The sequence below is a fragment of the Podarcis raffonei genome, chromosome 10, assembly GCF_027172205.1.
Source record: "Podarcis raffonei isolate rPodRaf1 chromosome 10, rPodRaf1.pri, whole genome shotgun sequence".
Lineage (NCBI taxonomy): Eukaryota > Metazoa > Chordata > Lepidosauria > Squamata > Lacertidae > Podarcis > Podarcis raffonei.
Genome location: NC_070611.1, coordinates 73,863,107 through 73,882,435, shown reverse-complemented (window position 1 = coordinate 73,882,435; position 19,329 = coordinate 73,863,107). Strand labels below are relative to the sequence as shown.

At 49.6% G+C, this 19,329-nt stretch overlaps 2 protein-coding genes across 11 annotated transcripts in view; both read left to right on the top strand.

Annotated features, from left to right (window-relative positions):
- Positions 1-19,329, top strand: part of LOC128421943 (zinc finger protein 91-like) — a 52,754-nt gene that overhangs the window by 28,563 nt on the left and 4,862 nt on the right. For 2 of the 10 annotated variants that reach the window (XM_053405293.1, XM_053405292.1), the window contains exons 1-3: positions 15,044-15,294; positions 16,459-16,499; positions 19,006-19,150. The gene's annotated coding sequence lies outside the window, so the exon portion shown is untranslated. The other 8 variants (XM_053405297.1, XR_008332408.1, XM_053405296.1 and 5 more) reach the window with 8 other exon arrangements.
- On the top strand, positions 4,573-9,875 carry LOC128421956 (oocyte zinc finger protein XlCOF6-like). Its single transcript, XM_053405336.1, has 3 exons — positions 4,573-4,728; positions 6,312-6,447; positions 7,682-9,875. Exon 3 carries the CDS (start codon positions 7,809-7,811, stop codon positions 9,783-9,785), a length of 1,977 nt encoding a protein of 658 aa, XP_053261311.1. The 5' UTR covers positions 4,573-4,728; positions 6,312-6,447; positions 7,682-7,808; the 3' UTR covers positions 9,786-9,875.

Sequence of the window (19,329 nt, the reverse complement as noted above, 5' to 3'; positions counted from 1 at the left end):
GCTCTCGTCCCGGCGCGTGGAGAAGAGACGGGGAGCGCGGCGCCCGAAGGGGCTGGCGAGGAAGGGAAGCCGCCTGGGCTCGAGGGGGGCTGATCCTGCCTGGGGCGGAGGAGCAGGGCAAGCAGGCGCGCGGCTGGAGGAAAGGGGCTACTCACTGGGGGCGGCGGCGGCGGCGGGGCGCGCAGCTGAACGGACGATCGGGCAGGCGGGCAAGCAAGCAAGGGCGCACGCCGAGGCTGCCTCCGGGACAGGAGCTCGTGCGCCGGGCAGGCGGGGAGGAGGTGGATCCGCTGCTGCTGCCGCCGCCGCCGCCGTTCCCGGCTGCTGGTCCTGTGGTGCGGCCCAGTCCGGGGCGCCTCCTGCCGGCTTTTGGCGGAACAATCCCGGGCGACCGCGGCCAGCTTCGCGCTCCCACCGCTCTCCTCGGCAGACAGCAGACTGCAAGTCTCCACCCGCTGACCTGGAACAAAGAGGCCCGGTGGACAACGCAATGGGTGGCGATCCCGAGGATGCTCTAGAAATAATATAGAAGTGCGTTTTCCTTCTGGGCATCCTGCAGGCGCCTAAGCTAAGAAACCAGGGAGAGGCTCATCTTTGGAAAGGGTTAAGAAAGTGATCGATCACTGCAGATGGTGACAGCAGTCACGAAATTAAAAGACGCCTGCTCCTTGGGAGAAAGGCAATGGCAAACCTAGACAGCATCTTAAAAAGCAGAGACATCACCTTGCCAACAAAGGTCCGTATAGTTAAAGCTCTGGTTTTCCCAGTAGTGATGTATGCAGTGGCGTAGCGTGGGGGGTGCAGGGGGGGCTGGCCGCACCGGGTGCAACATCTGGGGGTTAGGGTTAGGGGGCGCAAATCCACGGGTTAGGGGGCGCAAATTACTTGCCTTGCCCCGGGTGCTGACAACCCACGCTACGCCACTGGAAGAGGGGCTAGGAGACCCAGAAGAGCCCGGCTACTGAAGCATCCAGGGAGACTCCCCCTCCGTCTGCGACCAGCTCCCCTCTCCCCTGGTCTCCTAGAGCACACAGAGAAATCCAGTTCAGACCCATGAGCCTATACATTATATTAATGGGTGTAGGTTTTTTTGCATCACTTTATGATGTTGTATTTTCTGCCCATTCACCCCATTTGGAGAGGTCCTTTTGGAGCTCCTTGCATCTCTCTTTGTTTGAGCAACCCTGGACAATTTACATCGACTTTTAAAACTTCCCCCCTTCACCCAGAATACTTTTCAAGTAGCATCTTCACTAGTATGTATCAAAGGGTTACACAAGTGCAACAATTGGTCACTCTATCAGATACATCTCTGGACACCTCTCCAGTACCCATCACCTAAACATCAAGAAAACTATCGACACAATACAGTAGTACCTCGGGTTAAGAACTTAATTCATTCCGGAGTTCTGTTCTTAACCTGAAACTGTTCTGAACCTGAGGTACCACTTTAGCTAATGGGGCCTCCCGCTGCTGCTGTGCCACCACTGCACGATTTCTGTTCTCATCCTGAAGCATAGTTCTTACCCCAAGGTACTATTTCTGGGTTAGCAGAGTCTGTAACCTGAAGCGTCTGTAACCCGAGCTGCCACTCTAATAATAATAATAATGATGATGATGATGATGGATAAAATAAAATATATTTATTTCCCACCCTCCCCGGCCAAAGCCGGGCTCAGAGCAGCTAACAACAGTAAAAGTAACACAGTTTACATAAAATCACAATCAATTAATTGAAATACATTCTAAAATCAATTCATAATCAAATTACATCCTTGCCCTCAGGGCTTCTCCTGAGCTGGGCTTTCAGAACACCTGTGTTAAAGGAATCTGAGGGCTCCCTTGGACAAAAAAGACACCAACTAGGACAATTTGGAGCAAAACAGCAGCCTGTAGGCTTGGCCTTTATTGGAAACTGTCGCAACAGGACTCCCACCCACAAGAAGATGAAGCAAAATGGAAGTCCCGAACAAAAGAAGACCCCAACTTTTATTAGCTACTAATCCCCCAAACTACACCCCTGGAACTACATCACAACTACATCATGACTACATCATTGACACATCACAAACAGGAGGGGTTGAGGGAGGGGTTGTGGAAGTAACCTGAGTATCTTGACACCTGGCTGGTTCCTCTTTCCCCCTCCCCACGAGTCTCTTCCAGAAGACAAAGGGGAGTTGACAGTTTCCTGCCCCCAGAGGGGAGATCTGATCATTGTCCTTTGTTCCAGTCTGTGTTGAATCTACTCCCATATGCAAGTCCGTTGTGTCCTTGATGGTCTTCTGTCTGGGACCATCAAGGTTGCCATGCCAACTGGTCAGGGCTCCTGTGGATGTGCTGGTATGCTGAAGGGATTGTGGCTGCCCTGTATCAGACCTTCCCCATTTTGTAGTCCTTCCTTCATGGAGTAAAAAGAAGTGGAACGGTGCAGATTCGATGTATGCTTGATTTTCTATGAATTTATAACAGAAGCGTAGCGTATGTAGTGTGTGGGTGCGTGTGTGTGTCAAGTTTGTAAAAACTGAATGATTGGGGGAGGGGGTTTCCTGCGACACCTGGCTTGGTCAGCTGCCTCTGTGGAAGTCTGTTGTCGCCCCTTGGTCACTCCCTGGGTGGGGCGAAGTGTACGTGCTCTCACGCTCAGGGGATTTTGGCAGGAGGCCCTGTTCTCACTGCCTACGTGGCTATCCGCTTCCAAGGTCATGGAGGAGGGTGAAGCCTAAATTTACTTTTTCTTAAGAGTGAAAATGGCGTTGGAATGGGAAGAATCGGTTAAAGTATGGATTTTATATGAATTTACAAATTTAGGTATCATTCTCTGAGCTGTCAAGTTGAAAGGATACATTCAGACACAATCTTTGTAACTTTAGGCAATCGAAACCAAAATGGCTTTAATATACCCATAGTTTGAGCAGCAGGAAGGTGCTCAGAAAATCGTGCAGAGGCTGAGCTGAAAGGCTGGTTAGGAGGCAGTTTCAGCCGTCTACGGATTCCCCCATTGGCTAGCTGTCAAAACACAGCGCTCTTGATTGGTGAGCTTCAGTTATTCATAAATCTCATTCATAAAACACGAAGTCCGTAAATCCCATCCATAATATGCAGAGACCGTGTTTTCCTGTATTTATAAGATGTGTGAGTCGTGCTTTTGCGACTGAGGGGAGAGGCGTTTGGGGTTCCTCGTTCCAGGGCATAATGTCAGATCGTAACCCCCTCCCCTGTAATTTCCGTAACACCAGGAAGGAATCCCCCCCCCTCACCCTTGTCATACGCAGCTGGGCTCACTTGCCAGAGCCACCTGGAGGGCCTGACTACAATTCCCATCATCCCTGACCACTGGTCCTGCTAGGTAGGGGTGATGGGAGCTGTACTCCAAAAACAGCTGGAGACCCAAATTTGGGAAACCCAGTTCTCCCTGAAGGACAAAGGAGGGTTCACTTGCACCAGAACGTAAGGTGAGCCCTGCAGGATCAGGCCCAAGGGGCCCCTGTCCTCCCAGGAGCCAAGCAGGGGCCTCTTCTGGGAAGCCCACCGGCAGCACTTGAGCACCAGAGAAGGGGGGAGGCGCATTTCCTCTAGGGACACATTTCTGGGGTCCCCACGGTGCCCCCCAGCCTGGCTCCACTCTGCCAGGGCAGCTGCGTTTTGTTTCGCTGCAGGTGAGCCGGCCACGTGCAATGTGGGGCTCTTAGCAGGAATTTGAGGGGGGCCGGGGGACTAGAGCTTCCCCGCACTTGCAAAGGACCAGTAGAAGCGGAGGGGAGGCAGGCAGCAGGAGGGCGATGGGGAGGAACCAGCGAGAAGGAGCTCCTGGAGCCTGGGCAGCCCCCTCCCCGCCTGCTCCCTGAAGGTTTCTCGAGCCCCTCCCCTTTTCATTTCAAGGATTGGGGGACCTCAGCATCCCGGGGTTGCTTTGCTCGGGGGGGGGTGTCCTATTTTGTTTGCTGAGGGCAGGAGTCACAATCCTGTCACATTGTGCTGTGTCTGGCTTTTAGGTAAGGGGGTGAGGCTCAGGTGGGAAGGAGTTGAGAAGGAAAATATCCCCGGGTGCGGATTTCCTCCGCTGCCCAGCTCGTCAGGGCGCCCCTCCCCGGGGGTCCCTCCGGTCAGCAAAAGAAGGAGAATCCAGCCAAGTTAAAGAAGCAAACGGCGGGCAGTTGACCTGATCTTTATTTGTTGCAACAAGGTTCAAACACACCAAGAGTAGGAACCCCGAGAAGATGGTTGCATGGATTTTTAAGACCTCTCCCCATTTCCCACAATACATTTTTCCACAGCATCTTTGATGCATCACAGATTTGTCCCAAAGTAGGAGTCTTTGGCATTCAGAAACATGGACCCGTCACCCACCCCTGTCAACAACCCCAGTTTCCCTCTCCTTTTAACTGCCCTCTTCCAATAAGAACCATAATAGTATTCAGACATCCCTCTAGCTGCAAGGCTGTCCTGGGCGTCTCCTTTGAAAATATCAGGATCTTCATCCTCCTCCTCCTCCTCCTCCTCCTCCTCCTCCTCCAATCCGGATTCTGTTCCGGGAATAAGGGAGGGGTGACCCCCCTCCCAACCTGACTGCTTCTCCCGGAAGTGGAGCTTCTACGCCGGATTGCCGCTCAGCGCCATAGCTCTAGGGGCGCGCCCTTTCGGAAAGGGGAGGAGGGGCGGCAGGGGACCCCCCCAAAAAACATCGATGTTGCAGGAAAGGAAATGAGAATCGGGATCGAGGACAAAGAGGTAAAGGGGTCGCGGGGGTGGGGAGAGGGGAGAGGAGGACCCGGAGAGGGACCCCGCGCCAGCTCCCCAAAGCGCCTTCCGTGGGCCCCCCCGGCAGGGCCTGGATCCCTGAACGTGTGCTGCGAAGGGGGCTTTCCTCGGCAGGGGTGGACATGGGGCGCCCACGCACGGGGTCCCACGAGGACTCCCTGGCCCCCTTTCCCCCGCGCAGGCATCCCTGGGGCCCTGTGCGCTCCGCGCGGAGAGAGGCAGACCATGAAAGGGTTAACGGGCACGAAAGACGCCTAGATAGAGACCCCCCGTCCCTCCCCATCTCGTCTTGGGGGGACCCTCCGGGTGGAGAGATGGGTCGCGCATGGCGAGGGGTGAGCCGCGCCAAAGGGGCCTCTGGGTGCAGGAGAGACTCCGGGAGAGAGGGAGGGGGCCAAGGGTGGGGGGAGCTGGGGGGAGGAGGGAGGGGAGCATCCCCGGGTAAGGAAGCGAAGCATTGGCGGGGTTGGGGGGAGGAGACCAGTCTTTGGGGAGACGTCTCCATCGTGCGCCCACGAGGAATCTCCAGAGGGGCCGCCTTGGCTTCTCCCTCCCACCCAAGAATCGACCCCCCCTTCAAGGCAACCAGAGAGGGATCCCTGGAAAGTGGGGGGTCCTGTCCCCCCACCCCTTCCTTCCTGCAAGCTCCATCCTCTTCCCACCCCATAAGCTCCTGCCCTGTCCAGACACAGCGAATCTGCCCAGTCCAACCATTGTTCGTCCTGGAGAGGAGAGGAAAGAGGAAGAGGAAGAGGGGAGGGGGGAGGCCTTCTCAGAAGCGGCTCTTTGTTTCCTCAGTCCCCCCCAGGAAGCAGCCAGAAACCTTTTCCTCTCTCTCAGGCTTCCATCTTTAAGTGTCTTTTCCACTGCCTGGTTCATTGAGGATGAGGATAATGTACACCTTTCATCAGAAACAGGGGTGCAGAACCTGTTTAATTGATCTCAGGATTGCTATATTTTTTAAAAAAAGATATTTATTGAATTTTTCCACCTTTATACATTAAAAAAACAAAAAAACAAAAAAGTTAAAAACACATAAAGTTTACAATCCTTATTTTCAATAACATATTTCCCTGACTTCCCCACACCTCCCCTTCTTATATTCCAATTCAAATTGTTAATTCAACAAGTTCTTGTCCCCAATTTTTGACCTTTTTATATTTAATTCATTTTAGAAAAACCAATTTTAACTTATAAACATCAGTATTTAAACATCAGTGCTCATTCTTAAAACTTTTTTCTAAAGTCGACCCAAATTCCCTTCCACGAATTCCCCAATTTTCATACTAATAACAAAACAAAATTAAAAAAATATATATAATTCTGCACCCTTTGGACCCGCCGAGTCACCAAGTTCACAGGCTTCAGTGCCTGTGATTTCTGAGGGTCCCCGCATCGCCGCAGCGGCAAGACCCGATTCCTGCGGAGCCGATTCCCTCCGGAGCTTGGAAGGAATCCGCCATTAGCCGATGGCGCTAACCCGGAAGTCCGATCTCAGGATTGCTATAGAAGGTGCACCTCAAAGGCATTTCTGTTCCTCTTACTTTTTGTAGGCAATGTCAGAGTGACTGACAAGCTGAGATTCTTCCCAGTCAAAGGACCCATTTTCATGATAGACAGTGCTTGTGGCTGGAGGCTCTACACACCGGGTGTGCCTATGCAGGCCAAAGACTGCCAGTATTAGCACAGGTGAGGTGTGTGACCTTCCCAAATTTACAGACTGTATGTGAATGAGAGTGTGTGGGTGGGATTATTGTTTACAGCAACCCTGTGATTTTCTCCACCCAAAACATTTTGTGACCTGCCTGATCTCTTGCACCTCCTAATACAGGTCTCCCTTCAACTATCTTCTAAATGTCAGGTAATTGTTCATTTCCTTGACCTCTGAAGGGAGGGAACCAGCAGAAGACCCTCAGAGGAGAACCTCAGTGTGCAGAGTGAAGGATGGGGCTGGAGACACTCCTTCAGGTCTACTGGGCCGAGCCTGTTTAGGGCTCTAGGTCTCAGATCTTGCTCCTTCATAACGATCTCCTAGACTGACATATAGTTAGCAGAGTAGGAAAAAACACTCAGATCAGGAATAAATTCATATCTCAAGAAATAGCACAACTTCAGGTTGTTAATGAATCAGTACTACATATTCAAGGATGAAGTTTCCACTAAGTAGAGTTATCCATTTGCCTTTAATATCCAGCTTTTCAGTGCCAGATTAGGATAGTCCTGTGTCAGAAGACGGTGCAAGAGATCAGGCAGCACATCATTATTATAAGGAACAATGGGGGGGTGTTCCCCATTTGCCAGCTGCTTTCCTTCTGCTTCTCCTGCTCTCTCCATGCAATGCAAGGCATGTAGACAGAGGTCCATCTCCCAGAACAGGAGCTTCCCTGAGCACCCATTCAGCTGACCCCAAGCACCAAGCCTTGCCACTAGTTCTCTGACTGACCCAGACCAAAGTCCCTGGAAAAGATGTAGACCTGGGTTTCATATAATGGTCTCAAATAATGGTCCACATGGACTTCCTGAGGCCATTGGGACTGTGCAGGTGATTCATGAAGATCTAGGGGTGTAAACAGGGGTGGATGGAGGATTATGATGCGGATGATGGGAAATGTCCAAAGAAAAGATGAACCAGAGACAGAGAGGGCCTTTTCATGGAGAGAGAGTAGCTGCATTTCCTGTGAGAAAACAATTGATGTGAAAAGGCTGTTTTCCAAGATCATGCTGCTTTATTAATGATGATTGAGGATAATGAAAGGTTGCTGATGCATTACTATCATTTGACATCATTGCATCTTCATTTCCCCAAAATTTGGAACCTGGGTAGCATGCAGGGGAAATATAGGATATGTTGAAATATGAGGTGGTGCTAATGGCATCTGATATGCTCTCTTTTCCTTTGTTCTCTTCCTTGAAACCCAAACAGGATTTCCTTTCCTCCCACGCTGAGGAGGGTCATGGAGAAGAGAGACAGACTTCGAGGGGAAAGGGCACCTTTGGTTTCATTAGATATAGACCTTAAAATGTGTGAAATGTGGAACATGCTTCATTGAATGAGCACACATAGCTCACATAAACAAACCCCAAAAGTGGTGAAACCATTTAAAGGTATGGAGTGTGGAAAGACTTTCACTGATAGAACACATCAGCCGACTCACATGGGCAAGAAAGGATTCAAATGCAAGGAGTGTGGGAAGAACTTCAGTCAGAGTGGACACCTCAATATACATCAACGGACTCACACAGGGGAAAAACCATTTAAATGCATGGAGTGTGGAAGGCAATTCAGTCAGAGTGGAAGCCTAAATATGCATCAACTGACTCACACAGGGGAGAAACCTTTTAAATGTATGGAGTGTGCAAAGAGCTTCCGTTTCATTGGAAACCTTAGAAGACATCAACAGACTCACACAGGGGAGAAACCATGTAAATGTATGGAGTGTGGAAAGACCTTTCGTGATAATGGAACCCTTAGAGGACATCAAGTGACTCACACAGAGGAGAAACCATATGAATGTATGGAGTGCGGAAAGAGCTTCAGTTTAAATGCAATCCTTAGACGACATCAACGGACTCACACAGGGGAGAAACCATATGAATGTATGGAGTGCGGAAAGAGCTTTCGTGATAATGGAAACCTTAGAACACATCAACGGACTCACACAGGGGAGAAACCATATGAATGTATGGAGTGTGGAAAGAGCTTTAGTTTCAATGCAAACCTTACACGACATCAACGGACTCACACAGGGGAAAAACCATTTAAATGCATTGAGTGTGGAAAGAGATTTAGTGATAATGGAAAACTTAGAAGACATCAACAGACTCACACAGGGGAGAAACCATTTAAATGTATGAAGTGTGGAAAGACCTTTCGTGATAATGGAACCTTTAGAGGACATCAAGAGACTCACACAGGGGAGAAACCATTTAAATGTTTAGAGTGTGGAAAGAGCTTCAGTCAGAATGGAGACCTTAGAAAACATCAACGGACTCACACAGGGGAGAAACCTTATAAATGTATGCATTGTGGAAAGAGCTTCAGTAAGAGTGGAGACCTTAGAAAACATCAACGGACTCACACAGGGGAGAAACCATATGAATGTATGGAGTGCGGAAAGAGCTTCAGTTTAAAAGGAAGCCTTAGAATACATCAACGGACTCACACAGAGGAGAAACCATATGAATGTATGGAGTGTGGAAAGAGCTTTAGTGATAATGGAACCCTTAGAACACATCAACGGACTCACACAGGGGAAAAACCATTTAAATGCATGGAGTGCGGAAGAAAATTCAGTCAGAGTGGACACCTAAATATGCACCAACTGACTCACACGGGTGAAAAACCTTTTAAATGCATGGAGTGCGGAAAGAGCTTTAGTGATAATGGAAATCTTAGAAGACATCAACGGACTCACACAGGGGAGAAACCATTTAAATGTATAGAGTGTGGAAAGAGCTTTAGTGATAATGGAACCCTTAGAACACATCAACGGACTCACACAGGGGAGAAACCATATAAATGTATGCATTGTGGAAAGAGCTTCAGTAATAGTGGAAACTTCAATATACATCAACGGACTCACACAGGCGAGAAACCATATGAATGTATGGAGTGCGGAAAGAGCTTCAGTTTCAAAGGAAGCCTTAGAATACATCAACGGACACACACGGGGGAGAAACCATATGAATGTATGGAGTGCGGAAAGAGCTTTTGTGATAATGGAACCCTTAGAACACATCAACGGACTCACACAGGGGAGAAACCATATGAATGTATGGAGTGCGGAAAGAGCTTTCGTGATAATGGCAACCTTAGAAGACATCAACAGACTCACACAGGGGAGAAACCATGTAAATGTATGGAGTGCGGAAAGAGCTTTCGTGATAATGGAACCCTTAGAACACATCAACGGACTCACACAGGGGAAAAACCATTTAAATGCATGGAGTGCGGAAGGAAATTCAGTCAGAGTGGACACCTCAGCGTGCATCAACTGACTCACACAGGGGAGAAACCATATGAATGATTTGTTCTCAGGAGCTAAGTTTTGTGCCTCACTGTGGTCCCAGTCATAACTGTAGCCTTTGAAAGCTCAGTAAACTATTACTGAAGAAGTCCTGCTGCCTGTGTGTGTCTTTTTGACCTCAGTGTGGCACTTGCTCTACACGTGGCCGCTCCCCTGCTGCTACTTAGCTCATGCCCTGGAGTTGCTGTACTCAAGCACACAAGATGGTTTTTGCTCCAAACTCTGTCACCCCTACCACTACATGATCTCCAAACATTTCTTCTTCAACAGAACCTCATCTTGAAATACTGAAATTCAGTGGGAGATTTCCCCCCAAAGCCTAAGTTCAAGACTGGGATGGTGGGGCTGCAGGTACCAGGGAAGTCTCCTGGTGGGTCCATCTTCACTCATGAACCCCATGGGGCAACCTGCTTATTCTGGAGTTTGAGAAGCAGTTTAAATGAAAAGATTGCAAAAAGTGCTTTATTTACAATGGAGTGTTTAAGGAACATCCAGGGACTTTCCCATGGAAGAACCCATTTAGATGTATGGAGAGTGGGACGTTTTCCTTTCAGTGTCCACTCTTTCTTCACAGCAATGAACTCAGCAGGAAATCAGTCTTAAACACGCGATGTGTATTTGAAATTCTTGTGTTTATATGTAAAACTGAACAGCAATGAAATATTGAAGGCAATGTCTAACAATGTGAGTATAATCTAAGAGGTAAAGTACCTTTTGATAGAGAGGATGAATCTGGTTTGCTGGTGGTGAGTGAGGATTAGGGCTCGGCTCTATATTGATATCTGGTCCAATACTGGTTTCTAGACCACATCTCGATAACCTTCGAAGAACAACTGATATGGCAATACACCACAGATCACAGTGTGTGTTTCTGGGATGTGCCTGCAAGCAGCGGCAGAAAGCTTTTCTTCGTGAAGCCCCTGCAGATGCCGAGTTGCTGACGTCCCTCCAAAACGAGGGGAAACGAAAGACACACATCCATTGCCCTGTGTCGTTCCAGCCTCTTTCCTCGCTTGCTCCCTTCTGCCGGTGTGTGTGCCTGACTTAGATATCCTGTGTGTTGTATTTTTTTACTGCTGAAACTGGATCTGCTCTCAGGAGCAAAGTTTTGTGCCTCACTGGGGACCCAGTGAGAACCGTATGCTTTGAAAGCTCAGTAAAGTATTACGGAAGAAGTCCTGCTGCTTCTGTTTGTGTTTTTGGCGTCAGTGTGGGAATTGATCTACACGTGGCCCCTACCCCGCCGATACTTGGCTAAGGCCCTGGAGTCACTGTACTCAAGCATGAAAGATGGGTATTTTTGTGTCAGAGTGGTTTTTACACCAAACTCTGTCATCCCCACCACCGCATGATCCCCAAACATTCAACAGAACTTCATCCCTGCCCCCTGCACGTTCTGAAGAAAACTTAAAATTTAATGGGAGATCCCCCCCCCCCAAGCCTAACTGCAAGAGGGGGAAGGATGGGTTGCAGGTACCAGGAAAGTCTCCTGGAGGGCCCATCTTCAGTCATGAACCACATAGGGGAACCCCAGCGCTACTGCTTATTCTGGGGTTGGGGAGGATAATATTTTTCCAGAGGTTATTAGTCAATCATGCTTAGGGAGTCTTCCTACCAGAGGACCACAGTGCATATTGCTATCCTACTGATTTTACTGTTGTTGCTGCTGCTTTTGCTGTCATGGACTGGCTGGGGGAGGGGGGGAGGCACCAGTCTGGGGGACCCACAAGGGAAGAAGGCTCAGATCCTGGGGACTGGTGGTGGGATGGCGATGAGCAGAAAGAGGGAGAAAAGGGAGCAGAATGGGAGGGGAGGTGTTGCAAGCTGAGGAGGAAACAGGGTTTGGTGAGCAGGAAGAGGCTGGGGCAGAGAGCAGTTCAGGCTCAGAGGGAGGATAGGAGGGGGCCAGGAGACCCAGAGGAGGCCATCAGCTGAAGCATCCAGTGAGACTCCCCCTCCTGCTGCGACCAGCTCCCCTCTCCCCTGGTCTCCTAGAGCACACAGAGAAATCCAGTTCAGACCTCATGATCCTGTGCCTGATATTAAGAGGGGTTTTTTGTGTGTGTGTCACAAAATGCATCACTTTAATCTTGTTGACAGTGAACTGTATTTACTGCCCATTCACCCTGTTTGGAGATATCTTTTTGGAGCTCCTTGCAATCCCTCTTTGTTTGAGCAATTCTGAACAATTTACATCGACTTTTAAAACCTCCCCTCTTCACCTGGAATACTTTTCGAGTAGCATCTTCACTAGTATGGCACAAATAGGGAAGGGTATCAAAGGGTTACACAAGTTCAACAGTTGGTCACTCTATCAGATACATCTCTGGACATCTGTCCAGTACCCATCACCTACAGAACAATAAAAATATTGACATAATACAGTAGTACCTTGGGTTAACAACTTAATTTGTTCCAGAGGTCTGTTCTTAACCTGAAACTGTTCTTAACCTGAGGTACCACTTTAGCTAATGGAAGTCCCGAACAAAAGAAGACCCCAACTTTTATTAGCTACTAATCCCCCAAACTACACCCCTGGAACTACATCACAAGTACATCATGACTACATCATTGACACATCACAAACAGGAGGGGTTGAGGGAGGGGTTGTGGAAGTAACCTGAGTATCTTGACACCTGGCTGGTTCCTCTTTCCCCCTTCCCATGAGTCACTTCCAGAAGACAAAGGGGAGTTGACAGTTTCCTGCCCCCAGAGGGGAGATCTGATCATTGTCCTTTGTTCCAGTCTGTGTTGAATCTACTCCCATATGCAAGTCCGTTGTGTCCTTGATGGTCTTCTGTCTGGGACCATCAAGGTTGCCATGCCAACTGGTCAGGGCTTCTGTCTATGTGCTGGTATGCTCAAGGCATTATGGCTGCCCTGTATCAAACCTTCCCCATTTTGTAGTCCTTCCTTCATGAAGTAAAAAGAAGTGGAACAGTGCAGATCCAATGTATGGTTGATTTTCTATGAATTTATAACAACCCTTAGAATTCATCAACGGACTCACACAAGGGAGAAACCATTTAAATGCCTGGAGTGCGGAAAGTGCTTCAGTCAGAGTGCACACCTCAATATACATCAACAGACTCACACAGGGGAGAAACCATTTAAATGCCTGGAGTGCGGAAAGAGCTTCAGTCGGAGTGGAAATCTTACAAAACATCAGCAGACACACAGGGGAGAAACTGTTTAAATGTATGGACTGTGGAAGGAGCTCCAGTCAGAGTGGAACCCTTGATTTATGTGAAAAAACTCACACAAAACACAAACCTTATAAATATCATGAAAGTAGATAGAGGTTCAGTCTTGGTGGAAATTCTAAATCAACAGATTCACGGACAGGAAGAACCTTTGGAGTTGAAACCCTACAAACCATCAACAGACTCAAAGAGGAGAAGCAGTTTAAATGAAAAGATTGCAAAAAGTGCTTTATTTACAATGGAGTGTTTAAGGAAAACCCAGAGACTCTCAGATGTAAGAACCCATTTAGATGTATGGAGTATTGGAGGTCTTCCTCTCAGAGTTCACTCTTTTCTTCACAGAAATGAACTCAGGAGGAAATCAGTCTTTGACACATGTTGTGTATGTGAAGTTCTGGTTTTTTATGTGTAAAACTATCGTAATAAAATATTGAAGGCAATGTCAAACAATGTGATTATGATCTAAGATGTAAAGTGCCTTTTGATAGAGAAGGGGAGAGCGTTTGTCTGGATTGTTGGTGGTCAATGAGGATTAGGGCTGGGCGATATATTGTCCAAACTGGTTTCTAGACCACATCATGATAACCTTTCAAAAACAATTGATATGGCAACACACCAAGAATCACAGTGTGTGTTTCTGGGATGCCCATTTGCCTGGAAGCAGCTGGCAGAAAGCTTTGCTTCGTGAAGCCCCTGAATATGCTGAGTTGCTGACTTCCCTCCCAGGCGACAGGAAGCGAAAGACACACATCCATTGCTCTGCGTCGTTCCAGCCTCTTTCCTCCCTTGCTCCCTTCTGCTGGTTTGTGTGCCTGACTTAGATATCCTGTGTGCTGTATTTGTTTACTGCTGAAACTGCTGTACTTAAGCATGAAAAATTGGTGCATATGTGTGTGACTGGTTTTTGCACCAAACTTTCTCACCCCCACCACGTGTGATCTCCAAACACTGCTTCTTCGCTAGAACCTCTCCCTGTTTCCTACACATTCAGAAAAAACTTAAAATACTGTAATTTAATGGGAGATTTCCCCCCAAGCCTTCTTGCAAGAGAGGGAAGGAGGGGCTGCAGGTACCAGGGAAGTCTCCTGGGGGCCCCATCTTCACTCATGAACCCCGTGGGGCAACCCCAGATCTACTGCTTATTCTGGGATTTGGGGAAGATAGTACTTTTCCATAGTCCCAGAAGTTATTAATCTTCCAGCCAGAGGACCAGTGTGCATATTATTATCATACTTATTTTACTGATGTTGCTGCTGTTGCTGTCATGGACTGGCTGGGTGAAAAGGGGGGGAGGCACCAGCTGGGGAACCCCCAAGGGAAGAAGGCTCGGATCCCGGATCTTGTATGCCCCCTAAGTCTACTCCTAGGTCTGTTCAATAAAAGGCTAATTTGGTGTTATGGGGGGGGGACCCAGGTGCGAGGCTGCTCAGCCACCCAGCTCATCAGGCAGAGCCCGTGGGTCCCTGCAGAATAAAGGAAGGAGTCCGGCCACCAACCGGAGCAAATAGCTGTAGATCAAAGTTTATTGCGCAACAGGTCCAAAGAGGAATTGAACCCCGAGGATGGGGTGACAAGGACTTTTAAAAGTTTCTATCTTATCCCAGCATGCAGTTCGTGGAGCATCATCACCACATCATCGCTACATCAGGAGGTGAAAAAACCTATCTGAGGATGTACAAATTCCAACGCGCTTTAGTTCTGGGCTGCTTCACTCCTTGCATGAATTTTACCTGGGTGTCGGGGCTGTGTGTGCAAAAGCCAAAGCCCCATTTTCCCCCGTAACACAGGAGTCACAGAGTCCAAGCCGCTGCTCAATGTACACCAGTACCTAAAACACGGACGGATCTAATCTCGTGGGGTGGGGGAGGGAAGGATTTTGCAATGTAAACATTTTGGGGTGCGAGACCCCACTTTGCGAGTGGATTGCCGGGATCAGCCCCTCCCCCGCTCTCTTGATCCCCAGAAGAAAGAAGGGAGGGGGAAAACCTTCCTCTCCCCAACCCCATTCCTCCCCTCCCGCCCATCCTTCTCTCACCCCGCCCCCTCAACCCCAATCCCGCCCCCCTACGTTGCACCTCCTCCTCGCCATCCGACTTCTGTTCCGGGAGTGGGGAGGGGGGAAAGAGACCCCTCCCAAACTGCCTGCTTCTTCCCGCAAGTGGAGCTTCTGCGCCGGATTGGGGCTCTACCCCACAGCTCTAGGGGCGGGCGCTTTCGGAAAGGGGAGGAGGGGCGGCAGGTAAATCCCCCCCACCCACGTGGATGTTGCAGGAAAGGAAAGGAGAATCGCGAGCGAGGACAAAGAGGTAAAGGGGTCGCGGGGGGAGGCGAGAGAAGGATCCAGAGACCCCCTTGAGCTCCCCAAAGCGCCTGTCGTGCATCTGGATCCCTACACGCGTGCTGCGAAGGGGGTTTTCCTTGAGCCCTTAGGAAGCCCACCCAGGGGGTCCCAACGAAGCCCCCTCGCCCCGTTTCATCGCGCAGGCATCCCTGGGGCGCTGTGGGTTCCGCGCGGAAAGAGGTGGGCCATGAAAGGGTTAACGGGCGTGAGGGACGCTTGGATAGAGACCCTCCTGTCCCTCCCCTGCTCGTCTTAGTGGTCCCCTCCGGACGGAGAGACGGGGGGCGCAGGGCGTGGGGTGAGCCACGCCAAGGGGGGGCCTCTGGGTGCAGGGGAGACTCTGGGACAGAGGGAGGGAGTCGAGGAAGTGGGGAGGGGGCGTATCCCTGGGGCAGGGAAGGGCAGCAATGGGGGGGGGGAGAGCTAGGAAGACCAGTATTTGGGGAGACGTCTCCGTGGTGGGGCCTGCAGGGATTCTCTGCCTTGGCTTCTCCCTCCCACCCAGGAATCGGCCACCCCTTCAAGGCGACCAGAGAGGGATCCCTGGAAAGTGGGGGGTCGTGTCCCCCCACCCCTTCCTTCCTGCAATCTCTATACTCTTCCCACCTCATAGGCCCCTGCCCTGCCCAGACTGTTGCAGGAATGCAGGAATGTATGTATAGGTTGGGGAGGGGGTTGCCCCTCCAGCAGATATCATGCACATGCAGCCCACTACCAAAATCAGCACCATCACTTTTGTGACTTTTCTGATTTGTCCCCACAATCATCCCAGTTTCTTCCTACCTATTCAAAGGGCCTTTGTTGCACAATACCAAATGTAAGAAGTCACTGATAAATGTCTCTATGTACTGGCTCACTGGGGTAACTTCAGAAATTCATATATGCATGTGAGCTCATATACTCAGCAGCCCCTCTGCCTGAGTGATAATCCCTGGCATCCTGATACCTGAGTGCCAGACAGGTAGCCATGCCAGAAATAACAAACCCAGATGAAGACAAAAGGGTGGGATTAACTTGGCTGGGAAACAGGTCAGGGAGGACAATGGATGGCTGGCTGGGGGTGGGGCAAAGGCCAAAGAAAAGAGGCCGACCCCTTTGTCCAAGCCCCTTTTGGTTTTCTTCCTTCCAGGATCAGGATCCTCAGGAGCGTGTGCTGGCAGCCGGATTAAGGTAAGTTCTGGCCTGATTGGAAGGGGCATGGCCCCTCCGCCAAGTTAGGGTGCAATTTTCTTTCTGGGCAGGCGCCCAGCTAGACCGCGGAGGGTGGCCTTCTTGTTTTTGTAGCGGCGGGGGGGGGATGGCTCCCCCGAGGCCGCCATTCGCCACCCTCCAGCTGTAGGCCACATTTCAGCTGTTTCCTTTTTGCAGGCGTGGGGGAGCATGGCCGTGGGCTCCACTGGCCATGAATGGTGGTGTGCGACCCCAGACGTAGGCCACACGGCAGCTTTTAATTCTGCTGACGCCGCTTTAAACAACAGGCCGCATTTCTGCCATTTCCTTTCTTGTTGGGGGGGGATAAGTCAGGCTGCATGGTGGTTATGTTTTTTTGCACTCCCCCCATCCCCCCCCATCTCGCACTTCTGCTCCTAGCAGGGAAATGTAAATATCTCTTTTGTTACACTTGATGGGTGTTTGGTGGAGGGCAAGGAGAACTATGGGGCAGGGTCCAGGATGCTCAGATTACTGCCACCAGACGTCCCCTTTCATGATGTAAAAATGATGTAGTTTGGGGGGGGGTGTAACATTGGCATCAGCAGCTAATAAGAGTTTGGGTTCTCTTTTGTTCAGGGCTTCCATCTTGTTCCACCTGGTGGCAGGTGGGAGTCCTGTCACGACAGTCTTCAATAAAGACCAAGCCGACTGGCTGCTGTTTTGCTCTGCTCTTCCTGGCTGGTGTCCTTGTTTTTTGTCCAGGGGGGCCCGTTAACAAGACACACCTTCCTTCCTGCAAGCTCCACCCAATTCCCACCCCATAAGCCCCTGACCTGTCCAGATAATAATAATAATAATAATAATAATAATAATAATAATTTATATCCCGCCCTTCCCAGCCGAAGCTGGGCTCAGAGTAGCTAACAACAATCAAAGTAACACAGTTTACATATAATCACAATCAGTTAATTAAAATGCATTCTAAAATCAATTCAATTCAAAATCAAAATCAAATTAATGGTAGATACAGCGGTTTTGCCAAGTCCAACCATTGGTCTCCCTGGAGAGGACAGGAAAATCCCGAGAGAAAGTGGGCGGGGCGGGGGGGGGCTTCTTGGAAATGGCTCTTTCTTTCCGCAATCCCACCCAGGAAGCAGCCAGAAACCTTTCCCTCTCTCTCAGACTTCCATCTTTTAAGTGTCTCTTCCACTGCCTGGCTCATTGAGGCTGAGGATAATGTACACCTGTCATCAGAAACAGGGGTGCAGAACCTATTTAATTGATCTCAGGATTGATATAGAAAGTGCACCTCAAAAGCATTTCTGATCCTCTTAAACTTCGAAGGCAATGTCAGAGTGACTGAGAAGGTGAGATAAAACCCATCAGCATCCAATGATAGCCATTGCATGAATCTGCCCAGTCAAAGGACCCATTTTCATGATAGACAGTGCCTGTGGCTGGAGGCTCTACATGCTCTACATACAGGCCAAAGACTGCCAGTATTAGCACAGACGAGGTGTCTGACCCCCCCCCCCAAATTGACAGACTTTGTGTGAATGAGAGTTTGTGGGTGGGATTATTGTTTATGGCAACCCTGTTGCTCCTACAAGGGAGCAGCCAGGGGTCTGAACCTTCACCCCCCAACGTCACATTCTGTACATGGCCCAGAAGGAAGGACAGGAACCGCTACAAAGCAGGGCTGCCAGCTCCCCTAGAGGGTCCAGAAGGATACCATGGTCAAAGGTCTCCAAAGCCGCTGAGAGATCCAGCAGAACCAGGAAACAGCTTTTCCTCTCAGCCATATAGACCATCGAAGATCATCAGTAACAGCAACCCCGGCAGTTTGAGTTCCATGATGAGGCCTGAATCCCAATTGGAAGGATAATGGTGGAAGAAGCTTTTCTGGTCCTGCACCCCCAAAAGCTCCAGGCACAATACTTTCATGAGCTTTGAAAGGGCCATCGTATACTTGGTGGCCTTTTATTAAAAAGACAAATATTCTGACTAGTTTTTAATTGATGTATGATATAAACAGCACTTCTTTTTTACATATTCCACATTGGAGAGATTTTGATACACAGGTCTGAGCTCATCTCTCTGCCTGAAACTGCTGTGTTAGCAGCACTGCCTAGGCAGTGTGTTTCGGGGTTCAGGGCTGCCTAGACAACAAGACCCCCTTCTCAGCCTGGCTTATATGATCCCAAGGAAAGCCGAGGAGTACGTTAGGCACCAGCTTGGCTGCAGGAGTGGCTGGAAGGAGGTGTGCAGGGCACCATCCAACCGCCTTAGAGACTCCACTCTGGATTTCTGTAGGTTTTCCTCCATAGCAATTTCTTCTCCTGAAGATAACTCAATAGGAAGTGAGGGAGTGTAACAAAGTATTACGACCAGAGTTTTCCTTCTCGAGGACCTCCCTTCCCTGGTTGATGATCCCCATCTGCCCTCACTTTCCTCTGCAGAATGGGCAGAATCTGCCTTCTTGACTGTGGAATTCACTGTTTTTCTCCTCCTCTCGATCCACCAGGGCCTGCCTTCACCTGCAGCAGAATTCCCCAACCCACCAAGGATTTGAGACCCTTCAGGTATACTCAACTGGTTTAGCCGGCCGGTTGAAGCTGTTCCTGGGATTGTGGCCCCTGTTCCATGCTGACAGCTTCTGGAAGCCACAGGTGAGAGCTGAGTGCAGGGTGGGGACCAATGGTGGATAAATTACCCCATAAGGTGCATGACATTTCCCCCACCAAAGGTTCTACCACTCCCCTAACACCCCATGACATCGTATGATTATGATATTTAAGACAGAACAGGAACAAATTCATGTCCCCAGAAATAACACAACTTCAGGCCA

Bases quoted from the DNA above. Each gene is read 5' to 3' on its own strand.
- LOC128421956 (XM_053405336.1), top strand. From the start codon at position 7,809: ATGAGCACACATAGCTCACATAAACAAACCCCAAAAGTGGTGAAACCA.